General features: G+C 40.9%; 1 protein-coding gene across 1 annotated transcript in view; it reads right to left on the minus strand.

Moving 5' to 3' along the window:
• Positions 1-6356: 6356 nt before the first annotated feature.
• Positions 6357-26848, minus strand: part of PDC (phosducin) — a 235009-nt gene continuing 214517 nt past the window's right edge. Inside the window, exons 3-4 of the mRNA XM_073642563.1 lie at positions 13015-13175; positions 6357-8865 (exon numbers count right to left, since the gene is read on the minus strand). Of these exons, the coding sequence (XP_073498664.1) occupies positions 8344-8865; positions 13015-13175 (683 nt within the window). The 3' untranslated portion in view covers positions 6357-8343. The remainder of the gene's footprint in view (positions 8866-13014; positions 13176-26848) is intronic.

Raw genomic sequence — 26848 nt, forward strand, 5'->3', positions numbered from 1 at the left:
CGCTGTGCCTCAAAAGTAGTTTTCGACTACATATATGGTGTTGTGCAATTTTGGGGTCCATTTTCTCCTGCTATCCTTGTGAAAATGAAAAAAATTGGGGCTAAAAATAATTTTAAAAATTCTGTGAAGCACCTGGGGGTTCAAGGTGCTTACCACATGTCTAAATTCCTTGAGGGGTCTAGTTTCCAAAATTTGGTCACTTGTGGTGGGTTTCCACTGTTTAGGCACATCAGGTACTCTCCAAATGCTACATGACACTTGCAGACAATTCCATCAAAGTCTGTGTTCCAAAACACGCCTTCCTTTCTGAGCCCTGCTGTGCGCCCAAACCAGTATTTTTTTCCCCACATATGGTTGATCTGCTTACTCAGGAGAAATTGTACAACAAATTTTCTGTTCTATTTTGTCCTGTTACGCTTGAGAAAATAAAAAAATGGTAATAAAAACATTTTTGTAGGAAAAATGTAATTTTTTATTTTCACGGCTCTACGTTATAAACTTCCGAGCCCAGCAGTAATTTTACCCCACATATGGGGTATCGGCGTAGTCAGGAGAAATTACACAACAAATTGTATGATGCAATTGCTCCTTTTACCCCTGTGAAAATAAAAAATTGAAGCTAAAATAACTTGGAAAAATGTGATTTTTTATTTTCATAGCTCAACGTTATCAACTTCTGTGAAGCACCTGGGGGTCCATGGTGCTTACCACACATCTAGATACATTCCTTGAGGGGTCTAGTTTCCAAAACGGGGTCACTTGTGGGGGTTTCCACTGTTTAGGCACATCAGGGGCTCTGCAAATTCAACATGGTGTCCACTCTTGATTCCAGACAATTTTGCTTTCAAAACATCAATTGGCGCTCCTTCTCTTCCAAGCCCTGCCGTGCACTAAAAACAGTCGTTTTCCATACCCATATGTGATATCAGCGGGCTCAGAAGAAAATTTTGGGGTCCGTTACCCTTGTGAAATTAAAAAATTGGATATAAAGTAACATTTTTGTGAAAAAAAGTTAAATGTTCACTTTTTGCTTTCACATTCTATTAATTCCTGTGAAGCTCCTGAAGGGTTAATAAACTTCTTGAATGTGTTTTTTAGCCACTTTAGGGATACAGTTTTTAGAATGGTGTCAATTTTTGGTATTTTCTGTCATATAGGCCCCTCAAAGTCACTTCAAATGTGATGTGGTCCCAAAAAAATGGTTTTGTAAATTTTGTTGGAAAAATGAGAAATTGCTGATCAACTTTTAACCCTTCTAACTTCCTAACAAAAAAAATATTATGTTTCAAAAAGTGTGCTGCTTTAAAGTAGATATATGGGAAATGTTTATTAACTATTTTGTGTGTCATAATGTCACTCACTGTGTAGGAAACACTAAGTGCAACACAAAGGGAAGAGGGGAAGGGAGCCCAGACTCTAGGGAAAGGGGGGAGTGGAGACCTCCTAGGCTGATCTGATATCAACCTGTCTTCCATATATTGGTTCTTCACCAATCGCTGCACAGGAACCTATACCTGTATTTCCCTAGCGCTTGGCCCTGGATAGGGAAGGGGGATGAGTACTAGTCGATCCCTACTAACAACTAAAGATCGCAAATGAGACAAACACGTGGAAAAGTAGCTTAGCTTGAGCCGACTTCAGAGAGAACTCTCAAACATCCTTCTAGCGCTAGAGAAGTAGAAAGCAGTCTGAAATAGCTCCAAGCATTCACAAGGAAACATGTGAATATCTCCGGCACCTTCCTCCTGCAAAGTGAAACTATTTAAACACCCAGGCCAGGATGTCAATTAGAGCAGGAAGGAGGTAGCCGTTGGGTCCGAGAGTGAAACGGCTTAGAAGGTGTCTGTAATGCCAAATGAAGAGATCTTCTGCAACCAACTGCAGGGTGACTGTCACATCTGACACACCTGTGACACATAACTCTTGTTTAGGAGCAATAAAATTAACATTTTGAAAATTGCTAAATTTTCACCAAATTTCCGTAATGTCATATCGAACAAATTTTACCACTGTCATGAAGTACAATATGTCACACAAAAAAATTCACAGAATCAGTGAGATACGTTGAAGCTTTCCAGAGTTATTACTACATAAAGTGACACTGGTCAGAATTGTTAAATTTGGTCTGATCATGAAGGTGAAAATAGGCTTGGGGAGGTGAAGGGGTTAAACATATTTGATTATCTAGCTGGGAAATCCGCTACAAGGAGAAAATGAAGTTATATTCTCTCTCCAGCTGCTTTTCCAGTCATGGGGGCATCATAGGGAGCTGTAACAGTCACAGGTATGCAGAGCAGGCTGTCAGTCAAAGTACTGGAGCGTGATTATAGTATTCTCACTGTCGTGGGTGGGGGGGGGTTACAGCCATGTGGATTGCCAATGAAATGTCACGAGCAGCTAAACGGAGACTAAAATTTCATATTTTTTTCTGAGTATCATGTCCAAGTAAGTGACTCAACCAGGTTTAAAGTGCTATTTACCTACAGATTACCTCTATGTCTGCAGGCACAGTGGCTTGCAAAAGTATTCACCCCCTTGACTTTTTATCTATTTTTTTACATTACAACCTGTATTTAAATATTTTTGTTTTCCGATTTGTGTGTGATGCATCAGCACTAAATAGTCTACATTAGTGAAGTGGAAAAAATATATGCATAAATTAAATTTATCCATCAAATACATAAAAATTGTTATGCGCATATGCATTCACCCCTTTTGCTATGAAGTCTCTAAAAATTTCTGGTGCAATCAATTTCCTTCATAACTCACATGCTTAGTGAAAGGAAGTCCACCTGTGTGTAATCTAAGTGTCACATGGTCTGTCACTTTATACACACCTTCTTTGAAAGGCCACAGAGGATGCAACACCATTAAGCAAGAGGCAACACTAGCCAAACAACACCATGGAGATCTCCAAAGCAAGTCAGGGACAAAGTTGCTGTGAAATACAATTCAGGGTTGGGTTATAAAAAAAAATATCCCAATCTCTGATGATCCCTCAGTGCACTATCAAATCCATTCTCATCAAATGGAAAGAACATGGTTCCACAACAAACCTGCCAAGAGAGTGCTGACCACCAAAACTCTCAAACCGGGCAAGGAGGACATTAATCAGAAAGGAAGCACAGAGACCAAAGGTAACCCTGAAGGAGCTGCAGAGTTCCCTTGCAGAGACTGGAGTATCTGTCCATTCGACTACAATAAGCTGTACACTCTATAGAGGTGGCCTTTATGGAAGAGTGGGCAGAAAAAAGCCTTTACTTAAACACAAAAATTGGCAAGGCTCGTTTTGAGTTTGGTAAAAGACATGTGGGAGACTCCCCAAATGTATGAAGGAAGGTGCTGTGGTCTGATGAGACCAAAATTGAATTTATTGGCCATGAATTTAAACGCTGTGTCTGGCACCAAACCAACACAGCTCATCACTCTAAGAACACCATCCACACAGTGAAACATGGTGGTGGCAGCATCATGCTATGGGGGTGTTTTTCAGCAGCAGGGACAGGGAAAATGGTCCGAGTCGAGTGGGAAATGGATGGTGTGAAATACAGGGATTTTCTTGAGCAAAACCTGTTTCAGTCTGTCAGTGATTTGAGACTGGGGTGGAGGTCCACCTTCCAACAAGACAATGGCCGAAAGGATACTGCTAAAGCAACGTCTAGTGATTTACGGGAAAATGTATTAATGCTTTGGAGTGGCCTAGTCCTTAATTCAATTGAGAATCTTTGGTCAGACTTGAAGATTTGGTGTTCACCAGAGGAATCCATCTAATTTAAAGGAGCTGGAGGAGTTTTGCTTTGAGTAATGGGCAAAAATCTCAGTGGCAAGATGTGGAAGCTTATAGAGACGTATCCAAAGTAACTTGCAGCTTTAATTGGCACAAAAGGATGCTCTACAAAAGTACTGCCTGTATACAGGTGAATAGTTATGCACACTAAAGTTTTCAGTTGTTTTGTCCTGTTTGTTGTTTGCTTCACAATAAAAAGAAAACCAAATATTCATAGTTGTAGACATGTTCTTTACATGATGTGATGCAAGCTCTCAAAAAAATTGTTAAATTCCAGGCTGTGAGGCAGCAAAACACGAAAAATGCCAGTGGGTTGAATACTTTCTCAAGCTGCTGTAAATAGCTTCTTTGTAGCTGACAGGTTCCCTTTAAATTTACTTACTACCCTGTAAGAGTTTATTTTTCTATGCCGTTGACCCTGTGGTATAAGTGACATTCCGCATGTCAGTTTGATCATGGCACAACAAACTTTACATTTTACTATGCTTGCAAAATAAGAACACTTGAATAAATAATTTATGCATCACATGTTCTGGCAGGCATAACTTATTTTATGTTGATGGAGCTGCACAAGGCCTTAATTTTTTAGGTTAAACTGGTACATATGACATTTTGATAATTTTCTATTAGAAAAACTTGCAATTCTGTCATTGTATAGCTTTTTTTTTGTGGGGGAAGGAGAGCATTTCCATGGCAGGATAAATAACATGAAAGGATATGTGCACATGATCCGTAGCTTCTGCGGCCCCGACGCAGCTGAATAGCCGCACCACTTCCACCCTCATTATGTAAGTGAGCGGTGCAATATATATAGTTTTTTTCACATGCCGACTTTCCTTATTGATGTTAATCTATGGGGAAAGTCCGCACGTGGACTAGAAATCCCATCCACTGTACTGTAACATCTGGACGCTGCAGGTTTGATGCATAAACACACAGCTTTAAACCCGCAGCGGCTCCTGACCATAGCCTAAGTTGTAGTTCAGGTTGCTACTAATGCAGTGATATAAATTATGTATTTTTTATGTATTATTTGTTTTGTGCACTAAAATTCCTTACTTAAACTTGGCTACACAATTTTTTTTATTTTCTTAAGTATCGTATTATTTTTGCCTATAGGACCTTGTATAGGTGTAGTTTTTATTGGTATCATTTTAAGACCTTTTAATCACATTTTGTTCCATAGTTCAGGAACCAATGTAATTAATAAACAATAATTTTGTTTTTTGTCTATTTTTTGTTTGTTTTTTTACAATGGTGTTCATGAAACAAGATAAAGGGCGTGCTCATTCAGAACTTTGGGTTGTTAAGGATACAGCGATACCAAACGTGTAGTTTATTTTATTTAGTTACTTTTTCACAAGAAAATCCAATTTAAAAAATGTTTCTTTGTATCATCGTATAAGGCTATAACATTTTTATTTCTTAAATCACCCTCCATGACCGCACAACAGGAGGTTGACTACACGACCTTACTAGGGACAGGAAACACAGAGAGGTAAGTCTAAATAAAATTAGACTCACTAGTAAACAATTTCAAGGAACCCTAAACAACAGCACAATGTCTCTCAATTTTACATTTACCTTTGCGCAAAGTTAATACTTTGAACATTGATGCTGGTCTAGTTATTTGGAAATATACGGAGGAGAGAAGATGGAGAGGTGCTATTTAACCTGTTTTTCCGGTCTCTAATTAAAGCGTGGAGTCACCCTCCTGTGATACTGTAATGGAGGGTCCCTAGAAACCATATTACTGGTAAGTCATCAGTATACCGCAATTGTGGTATAAGTGAAGGGCAATGGGGGTGCCCTCTTTGTTGTAACCATCTAGATGACACTATTGACTGTGACATCTAGGGGATAAATGGTCGGATTTGGTGTTTGCAACAACCCTGGCCATAGCAGTAGTGTGCCAACTGTATGTTGTCGGTTCAGCTCATGGACTTTCACAATGTGACTACCATAATGGTGTGGTGCAGCAATTCGTGTTGAGACCCAACAACCCATGAAATAATAGCACATCATAGAAAGGGAAGGGCTTAGGAACTAGACTACATGGAATTTTTTTTAAAAGTGAAAGTTTACCAGATTGCTTGCTATTCAATCTGCTTTGAATCGCAGTTGTAGTTGATGGTTAAACTATGGCTCTATACAAAGTCTCTGTATAGCCCTGGCATTGACATGCCCATGCAACTTTGATAGCTATCTCTTTTGGCCCACCATTCAGGTATTTCTAATGGGGGCCTTAAGGCCTCATACATATGGGTAAATCTTTAAGTTGTGTGCCATAATATGTCACTCATAGAGTGTTCTAGCTGACCTTTGTGTACTTTTGTATGCCTCTGTGACTCCTGCTCCATAGTACAGAGTTTGAGAAACTCCACTTGTGTCCGACATAGAACCTTAGAGCACAGAAGTCTACTATATGCATAAGGATTCACTTTGACTCATCAAACTAGCTGTAAAACTTTATTATCAATTAAATGGACCAACAAAGACATGTTTTAAACAATGTTTATTGAACTATTCAAAAACTGTAGATTAGTGAACCTTATAATATACAGGCAGCCTGAACCATTACTATGAAGTGATATTGTGCTTAAGCGACTCTTGGCTTCCCCCTACTAAGGCTCATTACTTTCAGTATAGCTGTGTGAGATGCATAATGATTATCTTTTTATTACTGATGGTTTCATGGTCTGCACTTTATAATTGTACTGCCTTTTCAGTAATGCTAATAAGCTTTCCATACACTAATGTCCTGTTGAGTGTATGATAAAAGATAACAGTAGCCTGAACCATTGAAGAATATGGAGGTTTTCCTCAGATTCCTTGTAGGCGCTGTATCTAAACTTTAGCCACAGCCTTGCCCAAAGGGAGCTGAGCTATAAAATGAAACAAAAAAAACAGCCCACTAGTAAGTTCTGAGAAGAAAAAAAGTTGTCATCCCCTGAAAGATCATGTTTTAGTGCCTGACTTGCCAGTCACTCTAATACCAAGTCCTTTATTGACCAAGTTTTGAAATGTTCACACATGCATATTTATTAAGAAAGTAACTTTTCCAACCTATGATAGTTGGGGGTCCTAAATCCCTCACTCCTATTCGCTGCACTATCACAGTTAAAAGGACTTTAAATTGATCATCTGTCAAGCTAGTTGCCACTTCTAAATCTACGTTGAGAGAAACAATTTCATTCTACCTTCTGTTACAGCTGTGGACAATGCATTTTTATAAGAAAGTGCTCTTGTTGAATTTCCTGCAAGTTGTTCTGGGTCTGCAGGTGCAGCAGCTTTTCCTTTCTTTGCAGCAGCACGCAAATGAAGTGTTGCACAGTGCCCAGAGGACGTGCTTCAGAGACAGTTTGTTCAGGATCCTCGTCTAGCAGTCAAGAGAAGATTTTAGCAACTACAGGAGGACATGCCGGGACGTGCTTACTGCCGCTGATTTCAGTACTCTGAGTGGTGAACTCTGGGCACACCTGTATGACTGAAAGCCGATGGCTTTTGGAAAAATAAAGTTACTTTTTTTCCTAGATGCCACACTTTCAGTACTACGGTCAAGCACCTTCATAATGCTATTAACCAGCAGGTTAAACCTTTATCTGCAGGTTAATATTGTTATTGGACCTGACAGGTTCCCTTTAATTCTTATGTTTATAGCTTTACCTTCACTAATTTGTGCATTATTACAGCAGATCACATTGTGACCAAGAATATTTCACAGAACCTAATGATTAAAATACATGACAACTTAAAGGGGTTTAACTGTTTTAGCAGATTAAAGTTATTCTTTATGTAAATGGAAAGTTAAAGAATTTTACGATAGTTCTCAAGATGTTCACTGGAAGGGACACTGTCAGGTTGTTTATGCCTAGAAAGCCATCTGCAGTGCTGGGTAAGAGTCTTTAATGTACACATGTTACAACGTGTACAACGTACACCTCGTATGTGGCTGTAGATCAATTTAGAAAATGAGAGTATCAACTTTGTCCAAATAGATAAGTGAGTTAGCAAGTGCCTCAAAGCGTCCCAGTCCAGACAAGTGCTCGATCTGTCCTCTCTGAACCCTACCTGAAGCTGCTCTTGATGGATGGCTATGGCAAGGAACATACAGCTCACATACAAAGGTTTAGTACAGAACACAATGTCTTGTCACAACTGTGCAGCTGTCCATGGCTGTTCTTATCAAGTGACTGCAAGATGAGAATCTTCAGAAATTGATACTGAAAATATTTTGGAACACAACTTTTCGCTAATCTTTATTTGCTGAAATGTTCTATCAAAGTTGTTCTGTACTGCAATAACAGAATGTGATGTCATATGCTAGTTGCGTTAGACTAATTGTTTCTAAAACACTTCACTTTCTCTTAGTTAATCACACTATTTGGTATTAAACCAGGACTATAAGGAAAACTGGTTAACTTTGGTTAACATAACCATAAATATGCTTCACAACACTCCAAATATTTCCTATGATGTTTCCTTTTTTAATCATTGGACACAGGAACATCTCCTAAATGTAAGGTCTGTCATTATAAAATTTGGATATGTTTCAGCTATTCAATATCACCCTCCCCATCATCACATGGCATGCCTTGACTTTCTTTCTCAGGCAAAAGCCCATATTCATTAAGAAATGCCTCCACATCACCAGCAAAAAATTCCTCAGTCAAGTTTTCAGACACATTTATAAAATTACTAATAAGATCTCCTGATTTGTAGACCAGTATGGTTGGGAGGATTTCTATAGAGAACCGTTCTCCAGCTCCTGTGTCAGCTGACTTAATTTTACAAAACTTTACTGTTGGATACTCTAACGCAAGGCAGGTCAAACAGTTATTCAGTGCCTCACAAGCTTTGATCTCATCAGAAAATATATGAACTATTACTGTAGTGGTTTTTTTCTCTTTCTCTATTGCTTCTAAAAATTCATCCCCACTTTTCAGCTCATATAGGTACCCATATTTAGGGCCAAAACTCAACCTCTGGTGCATGTCCTGCATACATTGTTTGCGATACTTTTGTAGACAGTTTTCATCCTCTTTGTCATTAATTAGTTCCTTTTCTTGCATACTCATCTGTGAATAGAAGAGAATAACAATTAAGTACAAGTCATAAGAACGTTTCAATGATCATTCTCAAGATGCCTTTTAAAGGGAACCTGTCAGTCAATTCATGCTGCCCAAACCACAAGCAACATGAATCAGATAACCTCACAGGAAATCGGCTGTTTCACCTGCAAGACCGCGTGTCCGATCGTAATGACCCCACGGTTTCACAGGTGAAACAACTTCTCTACAAGATAAAATAATTGTGCAAGGAGAAAGTGGAAAGACAGCAGTTGCACAGGGCTGTTGCAGTTTTCAGCCGCAGGGTGGCCGCTGTATGTGAATACAGCCGTATAACTTATTCAGATGTCCGTTTTTCTCATACAAGTTCTATCTATGGTTTTCATGGATAGTACTCGTACCTATAATAATCTGTGGAGCTGTTCACATTTTCGTGTTTTCTTACAGACTGAGTCATTGCACAAAATCAAGGAGACCAATTTTTTATCTGAGTCTTTGATCAAATTTGCCAATTCAAGTCGCTGGGTTCATAAAAAAAATCCGTCAGTACTTGAATGCCATTTGCCTATTTGATAGGAGAAACTTGGGAAACCTTCATCAGTTTTTATTTTTTCATCTGAGGAAAACTGATGAACTCTGATGGTAAAAACTGGCACACTGACCAAATTCTGATGAAACTCTGATAAAAATCACAGACTTTTGAATGAGGCCTTATTCTCATTGTATTTGAAATAGCAATGGAAGGATTGTACATCCCAAGGCCAGGATCCCACAGAATAGTGTAGCGCAGTTTTTGTTTTTGTAGACCATGCCAAATGTTGGTGCCTAGTGATTGGCTGAGTGGGTCTTTCTGGCTATTTCTGGTGATAGGAATTAATAAGGGTTCATATCATTCCTTTGTTCTTTAGAGTCTGAGGCATTTAAATAATAATTTATATTCCCTGGGCAATCCCGCTAAGTAGTATATCTCACATTTTAACAATATAGTACTCCTCTAAACATCTTTTTCTCTTTTGTATACATAAAATTTAATTTGTTTTAAAATTACTTTTACTTTGCATAATTTTATGTATGTTTACTGTAGGCGTCATGTGAAGTAGCCAATAGATCATCTTACCATATATCCGTTCTTTTGCAGTCAGCTATATGGGCATATAAAGTGCCTTAAAAAAGTGTTCATACCCTGTGAACTTTTCCAGATTTTTTTCACATTACACCCACAAACACTTAAATGTATTTTATTGGGATTTTATGTGATATACCAACACAAAGTAGCAAGTATTTATGAAGTGTAAAGGAAATGATACACGGTTTTCTAATTATTTTAAAAATATAAATCTGAAAATTATGACGTGCACTTGTGTTCAGCCTCCCTGAGTCAACACTTTGTTAGACCACCTTTCGCTGCAATTACTGCTGTAAGTATTTTGGGGTATGTCTCTACTAGCTTTGCACATCAAGAGGCTGAAAGTTTTGCCCATTCTTCTTTACAAACTAGCTCTAGCTGAGTGAGATTGGATGGAGAGCATCTGGATTCCCCTGTATTTAGCTCCATCCATCTTCCCATCAACTTTGACCAGCTTCCCTGTCCCAGTTGAAGATAAGTATTCCCATAGCATGATGCTGCCACCATATTTGACGCTGGGGATGGTGTTTTCAGGGTGATGTGCAGTGTTAGTTTTCCACCATAAATAGCATTTTGTATTTAGCCTAAAAAGTTTTACTTTGGTTTCATCTGACCAGAGCACCTTCTCCCACATGCTAGCTGTGTCCCCTACAAGGCTTTTTGAAAACTGCAAACTTCTTATGACTTGCTTTCAAAAACTGCTTTCTTCTTGCCACTCTTCCACAAAGATCAGATTGTCGGAGTATAATAGTTGTCCTATGGACGGATTCTCTCACCTGAGTTGTGGATCTCTGCAGCTCTTCCAGAGTAACCATGGGTCTTTTGGCTGCTTCTCTAATTAGTGCTCTTCTTGTTTGGGATTTCAGTTTACGTGGACGGCCATGTCTTGGTATGTTTGCAGTTGTGCCATACACCTTCCATTTTGGATGATGGATTGAACACACTGTGATATGTTCACAGTTCGGGCTATTTTTTTTATAACCTAACCCTGCTTTACTCTTCTCCACAACTTTTTCTCTGACCTGTCTGGTGCATTCCTTGGTTTTCATTATGCTGTTTGATCCTCAATGTTTTCCACCAAACCTCTGAGACTTTCACAGAACAGCTGTAGTTATACTGAGAATAGGACTGAGGTGGACTCAATTTACTAATTATGTGACTTCTGGAGGCAATTGATCACTCAGGATTTTATTTAGAGATATCAGAATACAGGGGGCTGAATATAAATGCACGCCACCATTTTCTGATCTATATTTTTAAAATATTTAGAAAACCATGTATAATTTGCTTTAAACTTCACAAATACTTTGTACTTTGTGTTGGTAAAGCACACAATATATGATAAGATCCATTTAAGTTTGTGGGTGTAGCGTGAAAAAATGTAGAAAAGTTCACGGGGTATGAATACTTTTTCAAAGCACTGTACATTTGCGAGCTTTATTATCAGTGTTTGGGGTGGTGGATTTCCTAATCTGTACTACTAAATTCAGCACAAAGATACAAATCCAATGTCTGCCACTATAAAACTTTCCAACTCATGTAGCAAATTAAACTTAATTTTTATATGGGTTGTGTAAGGCTTAGATATTGATGAACATAGATGGTACAAATTGAATCAAAGGACCTGGTCAAGTGGCCACATCAGTAATCTGTGGCTGCTGGACGGAAGCTCAGTGAACCACCTCCTACATGCCAGCATCTGCAGTTCTTTTGATTAGCCAGTCTTGCACAATGTCAAGTGCATCATGCCACAACAATGACATTATGCCAGGTCACCTAATCAAAAGAGGAGACCGGGATGCCGTCAGGCAGGTGGCAGTTTGCTGGGTTCCTGACTGGCAGCTACAGATAACTGATGTAGCCACTGGACCTGGCCCTACAAATTGATTTGCACCATCTTTATTGATGGCCAATCGTGTTTAATCCCTTAGCGCAAAAGGCTGTACATGTACTTCAGAGATAGGAAGAGCGTTTGGAGGGGGACTCACAGCCATATCATGTGTAGTAGATGTTGGCTATGTTACATAGCTGGTATTTGTGTCTAACAGCTGTAGTCAAAACTGATCGCCAATCGCTGATGTTAACCATTTACATGCAGCTGTCAATACCTGACAAAGTGTTTAAATGAAGCAGGGCATCTATGGTTTACTGTGGCAGCCGGGGACCTGCTGAAGGCCCTCGTCGATGCCATCTTGGTACTTTTGTTAAGATCACGATTTACAACATATACTGCAATACTGCAGGTTCTAGTGCCCTAAGGGGGCTTTAAAATAATGTAAACAATAAAATAAAAAATATAAAAATTCAAATAACCCCTATTTTCTCTTGTTAATAATAAAGAAGAAAAATAGAAAATTGGTATCCCTCATCTGTAAAAGTACGGTTTATCAAAATATAAAATGAATTAACCCATTAGGTAAGCGCCATAAAAAAAGAAACCTCAAAACATCATATTTACCCCAAATTGAATAAATGTATGAATAAAATGGTCAACTCAGGAAGCTGACATAGCTCGATTGACTGGATTTATTTCCCTGTTTTTCAGTGCATTATTTTGTAAAATGAATGGTGTTATTCAGAACTACAACTTTAATATAACCCTTATTTAGTTATGTGATCGAAAAAGGGGAGCAAAAAATGCAAACATAAAAATTTAAATGAGTTGCAGAGCCAATGGGGTAAGCTACTATGGCTGCCAGATATACACAGTGTGCAAAGTCCGCACACCACAGCTCTACATTGTAGTGGCCATTACAGCACAGCTCCTATTGAAGTGAATGGGGGCTAAGCTGCAGTAATGTAGAACAACCACTGCACAGTGTATGGAAATGTGATGTCTATCGCCGTATACGGTTTACTTCCGGACTCTATGGAACCTCCAACCAATTGATTTATAAGGCTATTGCATCTATTGTACCCTCCCCAACCTGATAGTTATGACCTATGCTGGAAATTGCATTTAAATAAGGCAAGTATTGAAAATCTCTATTTCTACCATATGGTTTGCTGTTTTTGACCAACTGTTGAATTACCTTTCGAGTGAATTTTTCTCTTGTGTCTTTCTCATCTTTGCTTGGTGCCTTGTAAGGAGAAGACATTTGCCGAAGAATTTCCTTTTTGTTTGCAGCTATTGCTTCTTGATCTTCACTGGCAAGCTTGAACTTTCTCCAGTCATGTATGACACCTTTTGGTCCTGTGTAAATAAAGTGGGTAGACTAAGAATAAACTAAAGCATCTTCATGTCATATTAAATAAATGCAATTATCAAATATGCTATTAAAATTGAGCATTAATTTCAATTTCTTTCCCAAAAATCAATAGTACAATCTTGGACCTAATTCTTACCAACAGGGTGGAAATGGTTAAGGTAGTAAAGGTGGCTGGGAATTTAGGAGGCAGTGATCATGCTATCCTTGAATTTTGGATTACAAATGAAGGAAGACCTGCAAGGACTCAGACTTTAAGGTTGGACTTCAGAAAGGCAGATTTTAATAAACTCAGAAAGAGGGTAGGAATGGTCCAATGGCTGGATGTTCTGAAAGACAGAAATGTCCAAGGATGGGAGCTTTTGCTAAATGAAATTCTCACTGCACAATCAGTAACAATCTCTAAAAGAACATTGAATTGGAAGCAATTAAAGATACCAGATGAATGAGCACAGAATTTAAACAAATGCTAAAAAGGAAAAAACAAATGTATATGAAATAAAAAGAGGGGGCATAGCAAAAGAAGAATAGCTGTTTGCAGGGAAAGCGTTAGAAGACCTAAAGCCAGTAATGAAGTGAGGCTTGCAAGGAAGACCAAAAGCAATAGAAAAGGATTTTGGGGGTATGTCAAAAGCAAAAGAAAAGTCAAAGATGCTGTAGGACTTTGCAGGATGAAAAGGGTGAAGTGGTCAAAACTGATGTTGAGAAGGCCGAACTTTTAAATATCTATTTTGCATCTGTGTTCTCTAAGGAAGCAAATGTAACATCAACTAATCTTCACTGTGCTATTGAAGGAATATAAGAGTCCACACTATGAGGTAACACTTAGGTAATTTAGATGAATTTGAATCTCCTGGTCCAGATGAATTACATCATATGGTTCTGAAAGAGAGGAATACATACAGCCTCCTAGTGCAACTTATATATCCACAGTCATAAAAAACTTGGCGCCAAAATGGCTAGTCTGTTAACAATTGCCAACATAATCAATGCTTTATAAATTATTGCTAAATTGCATTTTCATCAAAGTATTAATTACAGGAGTGCTTGTATAAAAAGTAGAATTAAAAAATAAATAAAAATAGAAATAGATTGTGCATACTTCTTGTATGTGCATTCTGTATGTGAACCTGTAGTAAAATATTATTAGTATTATTATTACATTGATGTGTTATGGTTTCGAACCCATGGTTCTTATTCTGTTGTTGTTCTGTTAGAGTCACTAGTCGGAACCACCACTCCAACGTTCCCGTCATGAATACATAAAAACTCTGACCAGATAAGGTCAGCGGGAGTGGTCACGGAATGAAATTTTAAAACTTTTTCTAGTCACTTTGTTCTATCAGTTAATGTATGTGGTGCCGACTGCTAGTGAACACACTAGGAATCCTGAGCTAAATAATTGACATTATGCCTGAACTGAGCCATAAAAGTAGATATAGCATCTGGTTCATTTCTGTTTTTTTAGGGATGTATAAATAAATAATTAAATTAATTAATACATAAGAAGGTAAGAACTATTAAAACAATTGAATAGATAACCAAGGGTTCCTACATAGGTAGTTCAATAAATATATGCATGGGTTGATCTACTACGACCAGAATAATACGGTGCCGGCCCCGCAATAAACTGCATATACAGTTATATGAAAAAGTTTGGGCACCCCTATTAATCTTAAGCTTAATGTTTTATAAAAATTGGTGTTTTTGCAACAGCTATTTCAGTTTGATATATGTAATAACTGTTGGACACAGTAATGTTTCTGCCTTGAAATGAGGTTTATTGTACTAACAGAATATGGGCACCTCACCAGAAAAGTGACATTAATATTTAGTAGATCCTCCTTTTGCAAAAATAACAGCCTCTAGTCGCTTCCTGTAGCTTTTAATGATTTCCTGGATCCTGGATTAAGGTATTTTTGACCCTTCCTCTTTACAAAACAATTCCAGTTCAGTAAAGTTTGATGGTCGCCGAGCATGGACAGCCCTCTTCAAATGATCCCACAGATGTTCAATGATATTCAGGTCTGGGGACTGGGATGGCCATTCCAGAACATTGTAATTGTTCCTCTGCATGAATGCCTGAGTAGATTTGGAGCAGTGTTTTGGATCATTGTCTTGCTGAAAGATCTATCCCCTGCGTAACTTCTACTTTATCACTGATTCTTGAACATTATTGTCAAGAATCTGCTGATACTGAGTGGAATCCATGCGTCCCTCAACTTTAACAAGATTCCCGGTGCCGGCATTGGCCACACAGCCCCAAAGCATGATGGAACCTCCACCAAATTTTACTGTGGGTAGCAAGTGTTTTTCTTGGAATGCTGTGTTTTTTTGCCGCCATGCATAACGCCTTTTTGTCTGACCAAACAACTCAATCTTGGTTTCATCAGTCCACAGGACCTTCTTCCAAAAAGAAATTGGCTTCTCCAAATGTGCTTTTGCATACCTCAGCCGACTCTGTTTGTGGCGTGCTTGCAGAAACGGCTTCTTTCGCATCACTCTCCCATACAGCTTCTCCTTGTGCAAAGTGCATTGTATAGTTGACCGATGCACAGTGACAACATCTGCAGCCACTTCTGGCCTTAACAAGAACTGTCCCTGTGTTCTTCCATTTCCTTACTATGTTCCTCACAGTGGAAACTGACAGGTTAAATCTCTGAGACAGCTTTTTGTATCCTTCCCCTGAACAACTATGTTGAATAATCTTTGTTTTCAGATAATTTGACAGTTGTTTTGAGGAGCCCATGATGCCACTCTTCAGAGGAGATTGAAACAGGAGAACAACTTGCAAGTGGCCACTTTAAGTAGCTTTTCTCGTGATTGCATACACCTGGCTATGAAGTTCAAAGCTCAATGAGGTTACAAAACCAAAAAAAGTGCTTTAGTAAGTCAGTAAAAAGTAGGTAGGAGTATTTAAAACAAGAAAATGATAAGGGTGCCCATACTTATGCACCTGACAAATTTTGTTTGAATGCAGATTGCACATTTTCTGTTAGTACAATAAACCTCATTTCAAGGCAGAAACATTACTGTGTCCAACAGTTATTACATATGTCAAACTGAAATAGCTGTTGCAAAAACACCAATTTTTATAAAACATTAAGCTTAAGATTAATAGGGGTGCCCAAACTTTTTCATATAACTGTATGTATATATAAAATGGCAGGTATATACGGGCTTTTTTTTTTATTTTGGTGTTTTGAATCAAATAAATGAGTGCTTAGGAAGTTATGGAGTATTAATCTCAATACATGCTTTTTGGTGTGTATAGTTAATCAATATAAATTAATTCTTAGGAAGGTATAAAATATACATTGCTAATAATTCATGTGTGGATGGAAATGTGAATGGATGGGTACACTGAGAGAAGAATACCGAGGTGCCGTCTCCGCATGAGTGAATCAGTAAATAGATGAGTACAGGATTTACAACAATAAAGTAAATCAATGGATTCATACATGAATAGATATGCGCACGGGTCGGTCTGCTGGACTAAGAAAACTGAGCTGCCGTACCCGTGTAGACCCAAGATTGCAAGAATGGTGCGCTATGAAGGCAAAACATGTTTTCACATAGTATTGTGTAGGAGTACTGCATCATTTGGTAAGCTGCCACGAGAGGTGGTGAATTCTCCTTCAATGGAAGTCTTCAAAAAGGCTGGACAGATATCTGTTTGAGATGGTTTAGTGAATCCTGCATTGAGCAGGGGGTTGGACACAAGGACCCTGGAGGTCCCTTCCAGCTCTAACATTCTATGATTCTACAAGAAGTGCTAAGAAACTTTTGCAATGTATCTTATTATAGAAAAATATTTATTTGACAGGTAGAGATGTAGAATGCAGAGGGGGGAACTGATAATGAAATTCACTGATTGAGGACCTTAAAACTCCATTAAATCCACTATATAAACAAATTTACTGACTAAAGTGGACAAACAATATTAAAAATTAACTTTATTTTATTAATAAAAACTATAATTTCATATTCACTGTGCTTTTTGCAGTCTATCCACTATGCACTATATGCTTGTTATAGTGTTAGACTGAGGGCAAAGTGCAATAAGTAGTCATTGGTCATATCCTGGGCTGAGAAAAGTAGGGAGTACTACATTAAAATTCTCCAAACATTGATACATTGGGAATAACTATATGAGTGTCAAGAGCAGTATATGCGCACTATGATGATCCTTAATGTGCGTATTGAGGGATTAGAAATGCTCCCTGAAGAACGATGAACATTAAACACCACAATTGATATAAATAAGAATAGTATACAAGATTGTTGCTTTAATTTTATATTAGTATCCACAAGATGATCAGAATGTGAATTAAAAGCATCATAGAAACTGCTAATAAGTGCAGTATACAAGTAATAATATAATAGGCTGATGTTGTCTTTTTACTTTACACATATGAAAGTATTAATCGGTTGACCCCTCCTTCTCTGGACAGGAAACAATGGGGTTGAGGAATTTCTGTTACTCTTGGATATGTTCTGGGAACAGCAAGAACTTTATTTACCAAGTTTTTACTTATGGGTAGATGTATCTGGGGCAGTATAAGTCTCCTCTATGAGACAATTATAGTCTGCTTGCTAATAGAGATGAGCGTTGTTCTACTCGAACTGTTCGCCAATCTCAAATTCGAGCTGTTTTGGGCGGTGTTCGGGCCGGTCGGCGAACACGAACAATTTGAGAAAAATTCGGCTGTTCGAGGTTATGTTCGATAACTGTTCGTGCACCAAAATCATAACTGGATTTTTTCTCAGTAATGATGAAAATTAATGTTAATACGCAGTTTGAGTGTACAGCGGGGCGGGGGGAGGGGCAGGGGATGGATCTCTGCAGGAACAATGAAGATCTCCATTTTTTTTTCTCTTTCCCGCATTTGCAGTGGGGAGGTGCAATCTGTCAGCCTATCAGCAGCGCACACACGGAGCGAAGTGCTTTTTTTCACACAAGCAAGGGCATGTGTGATTGGCAGTGTATGTCACATGTCCTTGCCCTATAAGACCAAGCCATTTTCCCCGTCGCCACCATTTTCTCACTGCTGCAGCTGCGTGTTAGACGGCACCGCTGTTGCTGTGTGCGCTATACCTTGTTAATTTCAAGCCAATTTTCGCACAAATATACAGATAGCTTGGGAGTAGGGAATAGTTGTGATTGCAGTCCTTTTAAGGACTAGGTTACAGCATTTCCTACGACTTTTATCAAGCAGGTCTGTGCTCTTAAATAGATAGATTGTGGGAGTAAAGACTAATTGTAATTGGAGTCCTTTTCAGGACTAGGTTACATCAGTTCCTATCAGTTTTTGCCAGGCAGGTCTGTGCCAGTGCTGTGCAAGTTTTTTTCACAGCATTTGGCTGAATCTAGCAAAGCTAATCCTTTTTGGCCTATTGCAGAGTGTGTTAGTCAGTGGAGTAGCCTATCTGTGTTGCAAGATATACCACCTGTGTATAGAATACCAATTTTTTTACTGCACCTAGTGAAGTAAAATCTTTTGGGCATAGCATCATTCTATTAGTCCATCTATACTGACCACCATCAGGTTGCAAACTGAATATAATTTTTTTCTGCATCTAGCTCTGAAAAAATATTTGGGCTTCTAGCAGTGTGTGGGACTTGGTCTATTAGTCCATCTATACTGACCTCCATCAGGTTGCAAATTAAAAATATTTTTTTTCTTCATTTAGCTCTGAAAAAATATTTGGGCTTCTAGCAGTGTGTGGGACTTGTTCTATTAGTCCTTCTATACTGACCTCCAGCAGGTTGCAAATTGAATATAATTTTTTTCTGCATCTAGCTCTGAAAATATATTTGGGCTTCTAGCGGTGTGTGGGACTTGGTCTATTAGTCCATCTATACTGACCTCCATCAGGTTGCAAATTAAAAATAATTTTTTTCTGCATCTAGCTCTGAAAAAATATTTGGGCTTCTAGCAGTGTGTGGGACTTGGTCTATTAGTCCATCTATACTGACCTCCATCAGGTTGCAAATTAAAAATAATTTTTTTCTTCATTTATCTCTGAAAAAATATTTGGGCTTCTAGCAGCGTGTGGGACTTGTTCTATTAGTCCATCTATACTGACCTCCATCAGGTTGCAAATTAAAAATAATTTTTTTCTGCATCTAGCTCTGAAAAAATATTTGGGCTTCTAGCAGTGTGTGGGACTTGGTCTATTAGTCCATCTATACTGACCTCCATCAGGTTGCAAATTAAAAATAATTTTTTTCTTCATTTAGCTCTGAAAAAATATTTGGGCTTCTAGCAGTGTGTGGGACTTGTTCTATTAGTCCTTCTATACTGACCTCCAGCAGGTTGCAAATTGAATATAATTTTTTTCTGCATCTAGCTCTGAAAAAATATTTGGGCTTCTAGCGGTGTGTGGGACTTGGTCTATTAGTCCATCTATACTGACCTCCATCAGGTTGCAAATTAAAAATAATTTTTTTCTGCATCTAGCTCTGAAAAAATATTTGGGCTTCTAGCAGTGTGTGGGACTTGGTCTATTAGTCCATCTATACTGACCTCCATCAGGTTGCAAATTAAAAATAATTTTTTTCTGCATCTAGCTCTGAAAAAATATTTGGGCTTCTAGCAGTGTGTGGGACTTGGTCTATTAGTCCATCTATACTGACCTCCATCAGGTTGCAAATTGAATAAAAAAATTTTCTGCATCTAGCTCTGAAAAAATATTTGGGCTTCTAGCGGTGTGTGGGACTTGGTCTATTAGTCCATCTATACTGACCTCCATCAGGTTGCAAATTAAAAATAATTTTTTTCTGCATCTAGCTCTGAAAAAATATTTGGGCTTCTAGCAGTGTGTGGGACTTGGTCTATTAGTCCATCTATACTGACCTCCATCAGGTTGCAAATTGAATAAAAAAATTTTCTGCATCTAGCTCTGAAAAAATATTTGGGCTTCTAGCGGTGTGTGGGACTTGGTCTATTAGTCCATCTATACTGACCTCCATCAGGTTGCAAATTAAAAATAATTTTTTTCTGCATCTAACCCAGCCAATAGTTTTGGCCTAATACCACAGTTTGGCCACTCAGCTCTGCTCGGTTACCATCCATTGTTTTTTTGTGCAAACAACTCCAGAGTTGTGAATTAGTTAACCACCAAAATGAGTGGAAAAAGGCCTGCTGCTGGTGGAAAGGGGAATAGGCGTGTTGGGAAGGGGAAAAAAGGTTGTGTCCGTGGGGTAGGTGCAGAAGAAAGACCATCTTCCAGCCAAACTAAAATGTCTACTTCTTTTAGCGGACAATGTGATAAGATCCCTTTCTTACGGCCACGCCAATCGCTACAAATTCCAGATGAGGCACAAAAACAGCAGGTGCTTCAACGGATATCAAGTGCTCCTTTAAGTGGGCTCTCCTCCACATCAACTTCAACATCACAAATACTCCAGTCCTCAAAGGTGTCACCCAAATCGCACTTGCTTCCTCACAGCTCCCAAATCTCCAGCTGCCCGTCTGAGTATGAGGTAGAACAGATGGTTGAGTCTGCAGAGCTGTTTACTCATACTATAGCCTGGGAATCAGAGGTCGACTCCAGCGCTTCTGTGAATCCAGACGAGGAAATGATCTGCACTGATGCCCAGAATCTTTATGAGTCGGATCCAGGACCAGACGCAGAAGGTTCTGACCATAATGTAGACCCTCATTCCCAAACTGTAACTCCTGTTGGTGGAGACAATGAGGAAGACGATGATAAGACTCAAATACCTGATTGGAGCGACAACTTTAGTTTTTTGTCAGGGCAGGAACAGGTTGGCTCTGAGGACGACGGGTGTGATAACGCACAGGGTGATGATGATGAGGTCGGAGATCCCACTTACTGTCAACCCACAGTCAGCCAAGAGATGAGGTCAGCAGAGGAGGTGGAGGAAGATGCTAGTGACGACGAGGTCAGGTTGCGCCTTCCTGGACAGAGACGTAGTACTGGAAGCACGTCAACAACTGCATCCTCAAACACAACTCTGCCTCTCACCACAAGTCGTGGTGGCTCTTCAGGTCGCATGGGTGCTAAGCCTTGCATAGCCTGGGCATTTTTTCAGATCGATAAAGATGACCCAACTCGTGTTATCTGTAACATTTGTCAGCAAAAGCTAAGTAGAGGCCAAAAAATACATAGTTTGAGTACTTCATGCATGAACCGGCACATGGACATGAAGCATAAGTTGCAGTGGGAAGCTCAGTGTGCTACAATGCGGCCTAGCCGGCCGGGCCAACCACCGTCTGCCATATCTTGTGCATCCGCGGCCTCTTCATCCTCTGTGACTGGGGGGACAGCAGTCACATCTGTTTTGGGGCGCAGACCTGCCACCTCTTTACCCGCAACAGCCAGCGTGATTGGCAGGTCATCATTTTCTTTGGAGGTGGTAACACCAGCTGGTCTTGAGCGCTGTCCGACATCGATAGCACCACCTTTGGATCAAGGCAACCTAACATGTCCACCTGCATCTTCCTCACAGACCGGCAGTTTGCCGGGGACACCCTTATCAACCCCGTCTAAGCACAATAGCCAGCCCTCGGTCCCTCAGATGTGGACAAGTAAAAGACCATTTCCTCCTAGCCATGAGAAAGCTAAGAGGTTGAATTTCACCATCTACAAGCTCTTGGCTACAGAAATGCTGCCTTTCCGCCTGGTGGACACAGAGGATTTTCGAGACCTTATGTCCGTCGCAGTGCCCCAGTACCAGATGCCCAGTCGGCACTACTTCTCAAAGAAAGGTGTGCCTGCGCTCCACCAGCATGTCGCACACAACATCACCGCTTCTTTGAGAAACTCTGTGTGTGACAGGGTGCATTTCACCACAGACACTTGGACGAGTAGGCATGGACAGGGGCGTTACATGTCGCTGACTGGGCACTGGGTAACTATGGTGACAGCAGGACAAGGGGCTGCTGTCCAAGTCTTGCCGTCCCCACGAGTTGTGCGTCAATCCTCTTTATGTCAAAGTTCCTCCACTGCTTCTGCCTCCTCAACCTCCTCTCGGTCTTCCACCTGCACCCAAAGCCTGTCTGGTCATGCCACAAGCTTTCTAACTGCGCAGAAGGGATCCTGCACACCTCCTTACTATGCTGGCAGTAGGGCTCAACGTCATCAGGCGGTTTTTACATTGAAATGTCTGGGAAATGTGAGTCACACAGCTGAGGAGTTGTGGTCAGCTCTGGAGAACCAATTTCATGAATGGTTGTCTCCACTGGACCTGAAACCAGGGAAGGCCGTGTGCGACAATGCTGCAAACCTGGGTGCGGCCCTTCGCCGGGGCAATGTCACACACGTGCCTTGTATGGCTCACGTGTTGAACCTGGTTGTCCAGCAATTTTTAGCCCACTATCCCAGACTAGATGGCCTTCTGCAGAGGGCACGGTCGCTGTGTGCTCACTTCCGCCGTTCGCATCCCGCAGCTCAGCGACTTACATCTCTACAGAAGTCGTTGGGCCTGCCACTTCACCGGCTAAAATGCGATGTGCCTACCCGGTGGAATTCAACTCTGCACATGTTGCAGCGACTGTGGCAGCACCGACAAGCCCTGGTGCAATACGTTCTGACGTATAGCCTGGGCCAACGAGATTCAGAGGTGGGGCAAATCACGCTGGAGGAGTGGTCTCAGATCAGGGACCTATGCACCCTTCTGCACAGTTTTGAAATGGCGACGAAGATGTTTAGTGCTGACGATGCCATTATCAGCATGACTATTCCGGTGATTTACATGCTGGAGCACATGTTAAACAGAATTCGGAGTCAGGTGGTGGCACAAGAGGAGGTGGAGGAAGTAGAGGAGGAGGAGTTGTATGCGGAAGGGCTAACATCTGCAAGGTCCAGACGGTCGGCAGCACCAAGGCGGCAGGCATGTGAGGGTGGGGGAGATGATTTTACCAGGGCGCATGGTAGCAGCCAAACTAGTGAGGAAGGTGCAGGAGCCCAGGAAGAAGTGGAGGACGAACTGATGGAAGACTCATCAGATGAGGGAGACCTTGATCACATTTCTGTTGTGCGAGGTTGGGGGGAGAGGACAGAGGAAGGAAGCATGATTGTTACCTCGCCACCAACACAACAGGGACTTGGTGCTCCTGGATGCGCAACACACATGAGTGCCTTCTTGCTGCACTACCTGCAACATGACCCTCGAATTGTGAGAATTAGAAATAATCCTGACTACTGGGTTGCCACACTGTTAGATCCCCGGTACAAAAGTAAATTTGCAGAAATTATTCCTGCCATAGAAAGGGATGCACGCATGCAGGAGTATCAGCAGAGACTGTTGCAGAATCTTACATGTGCTTTTCCACAAAATACCAGTGGTGCACGTAGTGAATCTCACAGTTCCAACTTGCCAACCGTGGGACCGTCAAGTGTTCAGCACTCAAACCGTAACAGAACCACAGTATCTGCTGGTAACATCAATTTTGCGGAATCATTTCACCACTTTTTTAGCCCATCCTTTGCAAGGCCACAGGAGACAAGAAGTCTGACACATAGTCAACGCCTAGAGACGATGGTACAGGAGTATCTCCAAGTAAACATTGAAGCCACGACTGTGTCACTGGACCCTTGCTCTTTTTGGGCTTCCAATCTGGATAAATGGCCGGAGCTAGCCACTTACGCCTTGGAGATCTTGTCATGCCCCGCAGCCAGCGTTCTGTCTGAACGTGTGTTCAGCGCTGCTGCTGGTGTGCTGACAGATAAGCGCACGCGGCTCTCCACTGATAATGTAGACAGACTCACGTTCATAAAGATGAACAAATCATGGATCCGAAACGACTTTTCTACCCCTGTGTCATCCTGGGGAGAGTAAAAGCTTGATGATTGGTTAAAATCACCCTACCAACCGTTTTAAGCTTTCAAATTACTAATCATGTTTATCTGTATCTTGACTGGAAAATAATTTGGGCTTTGTAGCAGTGTGCAGCACTGATCCTATTAGGCCATCTATAATAAGCTTCACCAGATTTAAAATTAAAAATAATTTTTAGCTGCATCTAGCCCGGAAAATAATTTTGGGGCTCCGAGATGCGCAAGACACATAAGTGCCTTCTTGCTGCACTACCTGCAGCATGACCCTCATATTGTCAGAATTCGAAGTAATCATGACTACTGGGTTGCCACACTCTTAGATCCCCCAAACTTTTCGATCAACCTTTTCATTTTAATAAAGACCAAAAAAATGGTCATTTTTGAAATTATAAGCATTAGCAGGTTGTTAGAAACTGAAATCAAACAGTTTTCAACTCAAAACTTTATTCTAGGTGATGTTACATTTTCACATAGGACCCCTTGTTCGAAAGGAGCTTCTGAACTCTCTCGTCCATTGAATTTGTCAGGTTTTGGATGGTTTCTGCTTCAATTGTTTTGCATGAGGACAGAATACCCTCCCAGAGCTGTTGCTTAGATGTGAACTGCCTCCCGCCATCATAGACACTCCTTTTAATGGTGCTCCAAAGGTTCTGAATGGGGTAGAGGTCAGGGGAGCATGGGGGTCACACCATAAGTTTGTCCCCTTTTATGCCCATATCAGCCAGAGATGCAGATGTTTTATGTGCAGCATGAGATGGTGCATTATCATGCAGAAAAATGATCTTGCTGTGAAATACACGGTTCTTCTTCTTGAACCATGGCAGGAAGTGCTGTTTGAGAAAATCCACATACATTATGGAGTTCATCTTTAGCGCCTTCAGGGATCCTAAAGGGGCCGACAATCTCTCTCCCCATGATTCCAGCCCAAAACATTACTCCACCTCCTCCTTGTTGGCGCTGTAGCCGTGTTTGCGTAGGGTGTCCATCAACCAGCCATCCTCCACTCCATTCATCTGGACCATCGAGCGCTGCACGGCACTCATCCGTGAACAAAACAGTTTTGAAATCAGTCTTCATGTAATGTTTGGCCCACTGGAGCCGTTTCTGCTTGTGTGAAGTGGATAGAGGAGGTCAACAGGATGGCGTATGCACAGCTGCAAACCTCTGAAGGACCCTGCATCTTGTTGTTCGGGGGACGTTGGAGGCACAAGCAGCTTCAAAAACTTGTCTGCTGCTATGACAAGGCTTTTTTGCCGCTGCTCTTTCAACCTGACGTAATTGCCTGTAGGAAAGAGTCCTCAATTTGCCCTTATCAGCACGCACACGTGTGTACTGTGAATCAGCTACATACTTCTTGATTGCCAAGACACTTCATCCTGATCATCGCACAATGTTGATTGTAGTCATGCCTTGACCTAAACACTCCACAATTTGTTGCTTCTCAGCAGCCGACACATCCTTTTTCTTTCCCATTTTGGCAGAAAATGTAGGCTGCTTAATAATGTGAGAGAGCCTTCTTAAGTAGTCTTGCCTTTAATTGGACACACCTGCCAAACTAATTAGCACAGGTGTCTGCAATTGCTTACAGTGATATAAAGAGCCCTGACACACATCACCATCAATGAGTTTAACTGACAAACAAACAAATTCTTCCCTTATCACTCCTAAACACTTTTTGCATAATAATTTGGAACGCGGTGTACATGTGCTTTTCCACAAAACACCAGTGGTTCACGTAGTGAATCTTACAGTTCTAACTTGCCAACCGTGGTTTGTATGGAATTGTTCAATAAAGGGCCCAAAATTAAGATAACATAGATGGGAGAGGTCTCTATGAATAGGAATTCCTAAGTATTTGATACCCTGTGAGGGCCAGGCAAAGGGAAAGTTGGACTGGATGGAATCCCATATGGATTTAGGGAGGGAGACATCGAGGGCCTCAGACTTCGCTGCATTGATTTTAAAATTTTACCATGTAACAAAGTGATCTATTTCAGCCATAACAGCAGGGATGGATATATGTGATTGAGTGATATATACTAGGACATCATCAGCAAATAGAGAGCACTTGTACTCGGTGCCTCCCACCTCAATCCACCTAATATTGGGGTTATGGCGAATTGATTAGAGCACGTGCTCCGTCACTAGGATGTATAAGAGAGGGGACAGAGGACATCCCAGCCTTGTCCCATTGGTGATTGTGAAAGGTGATGAAAATGTTCTGACGCACCCCCTGGGCCTTGGGACACCCGGAGCCGGACCCTTTTTGGTGGATGCTGGTGGTTGTAGTCTTCGTGGCGGCGATCCGGTTCCGTGGCTCAGGGCGGTCAAACCAGTGGCGGAACTATTTATGTGGTTTTGATGTTTAAATGTCCGACTACGCCACCCGTGGATTGCGGTCAGAGTGAAACGCCGCTACAGGGCAGACCGCTAAGGCTGGTGTTGTGGGTGCAGCAGAGCGTAGCATAACTCCCCACGAGAGGAGTATAGCCTCAGGGCAGTGTATGCGGAGGATGGGGGTGATGGTGCAGGGCAGCAGCAGTAACGACACGGAGTCAGTGATGCAGTTCAGGGCCTTTACTCACAGTTCTTATTATCCAGACCACGTCTGCAGGTAACGGCTGCCCACGTCGTACTGTGCTCACCAGGTGAGGGGCTCAGACAACTCCCAGATAACTGGAGCGCTTCACAGGACCCCCTTTGTGTGTCCTTTGTCTGGCCTTTCTTACCAACACTTCTGTCCGGCTGCCTCGGGCCTCCTCTTGGTAAACTTGGCGCCAGTTTCCCTGACCCTATGTGGTGCCTTCCTAGCGGGTGGAGCAAGGGGCTGCGCCACATAAAATGTCAGAGC

This window comes from Phyllobates terribilis, unplaced genomic scaffold (genome assembly GCF_046119375.1).
Source record: "Phyllobates terribilis strain yellow unplaced genomic scaffold, ASM4611937v1 Scaffold_8__6_contigs__length_399053987, whole genome shotgun sequence".
NCBI classification, from domain to species: Eukaryota; Metazoa; Chordata; class Amphibia; order Anura; family Dendrobatidae; genus Phyllobates; species Phyllobates terribilis.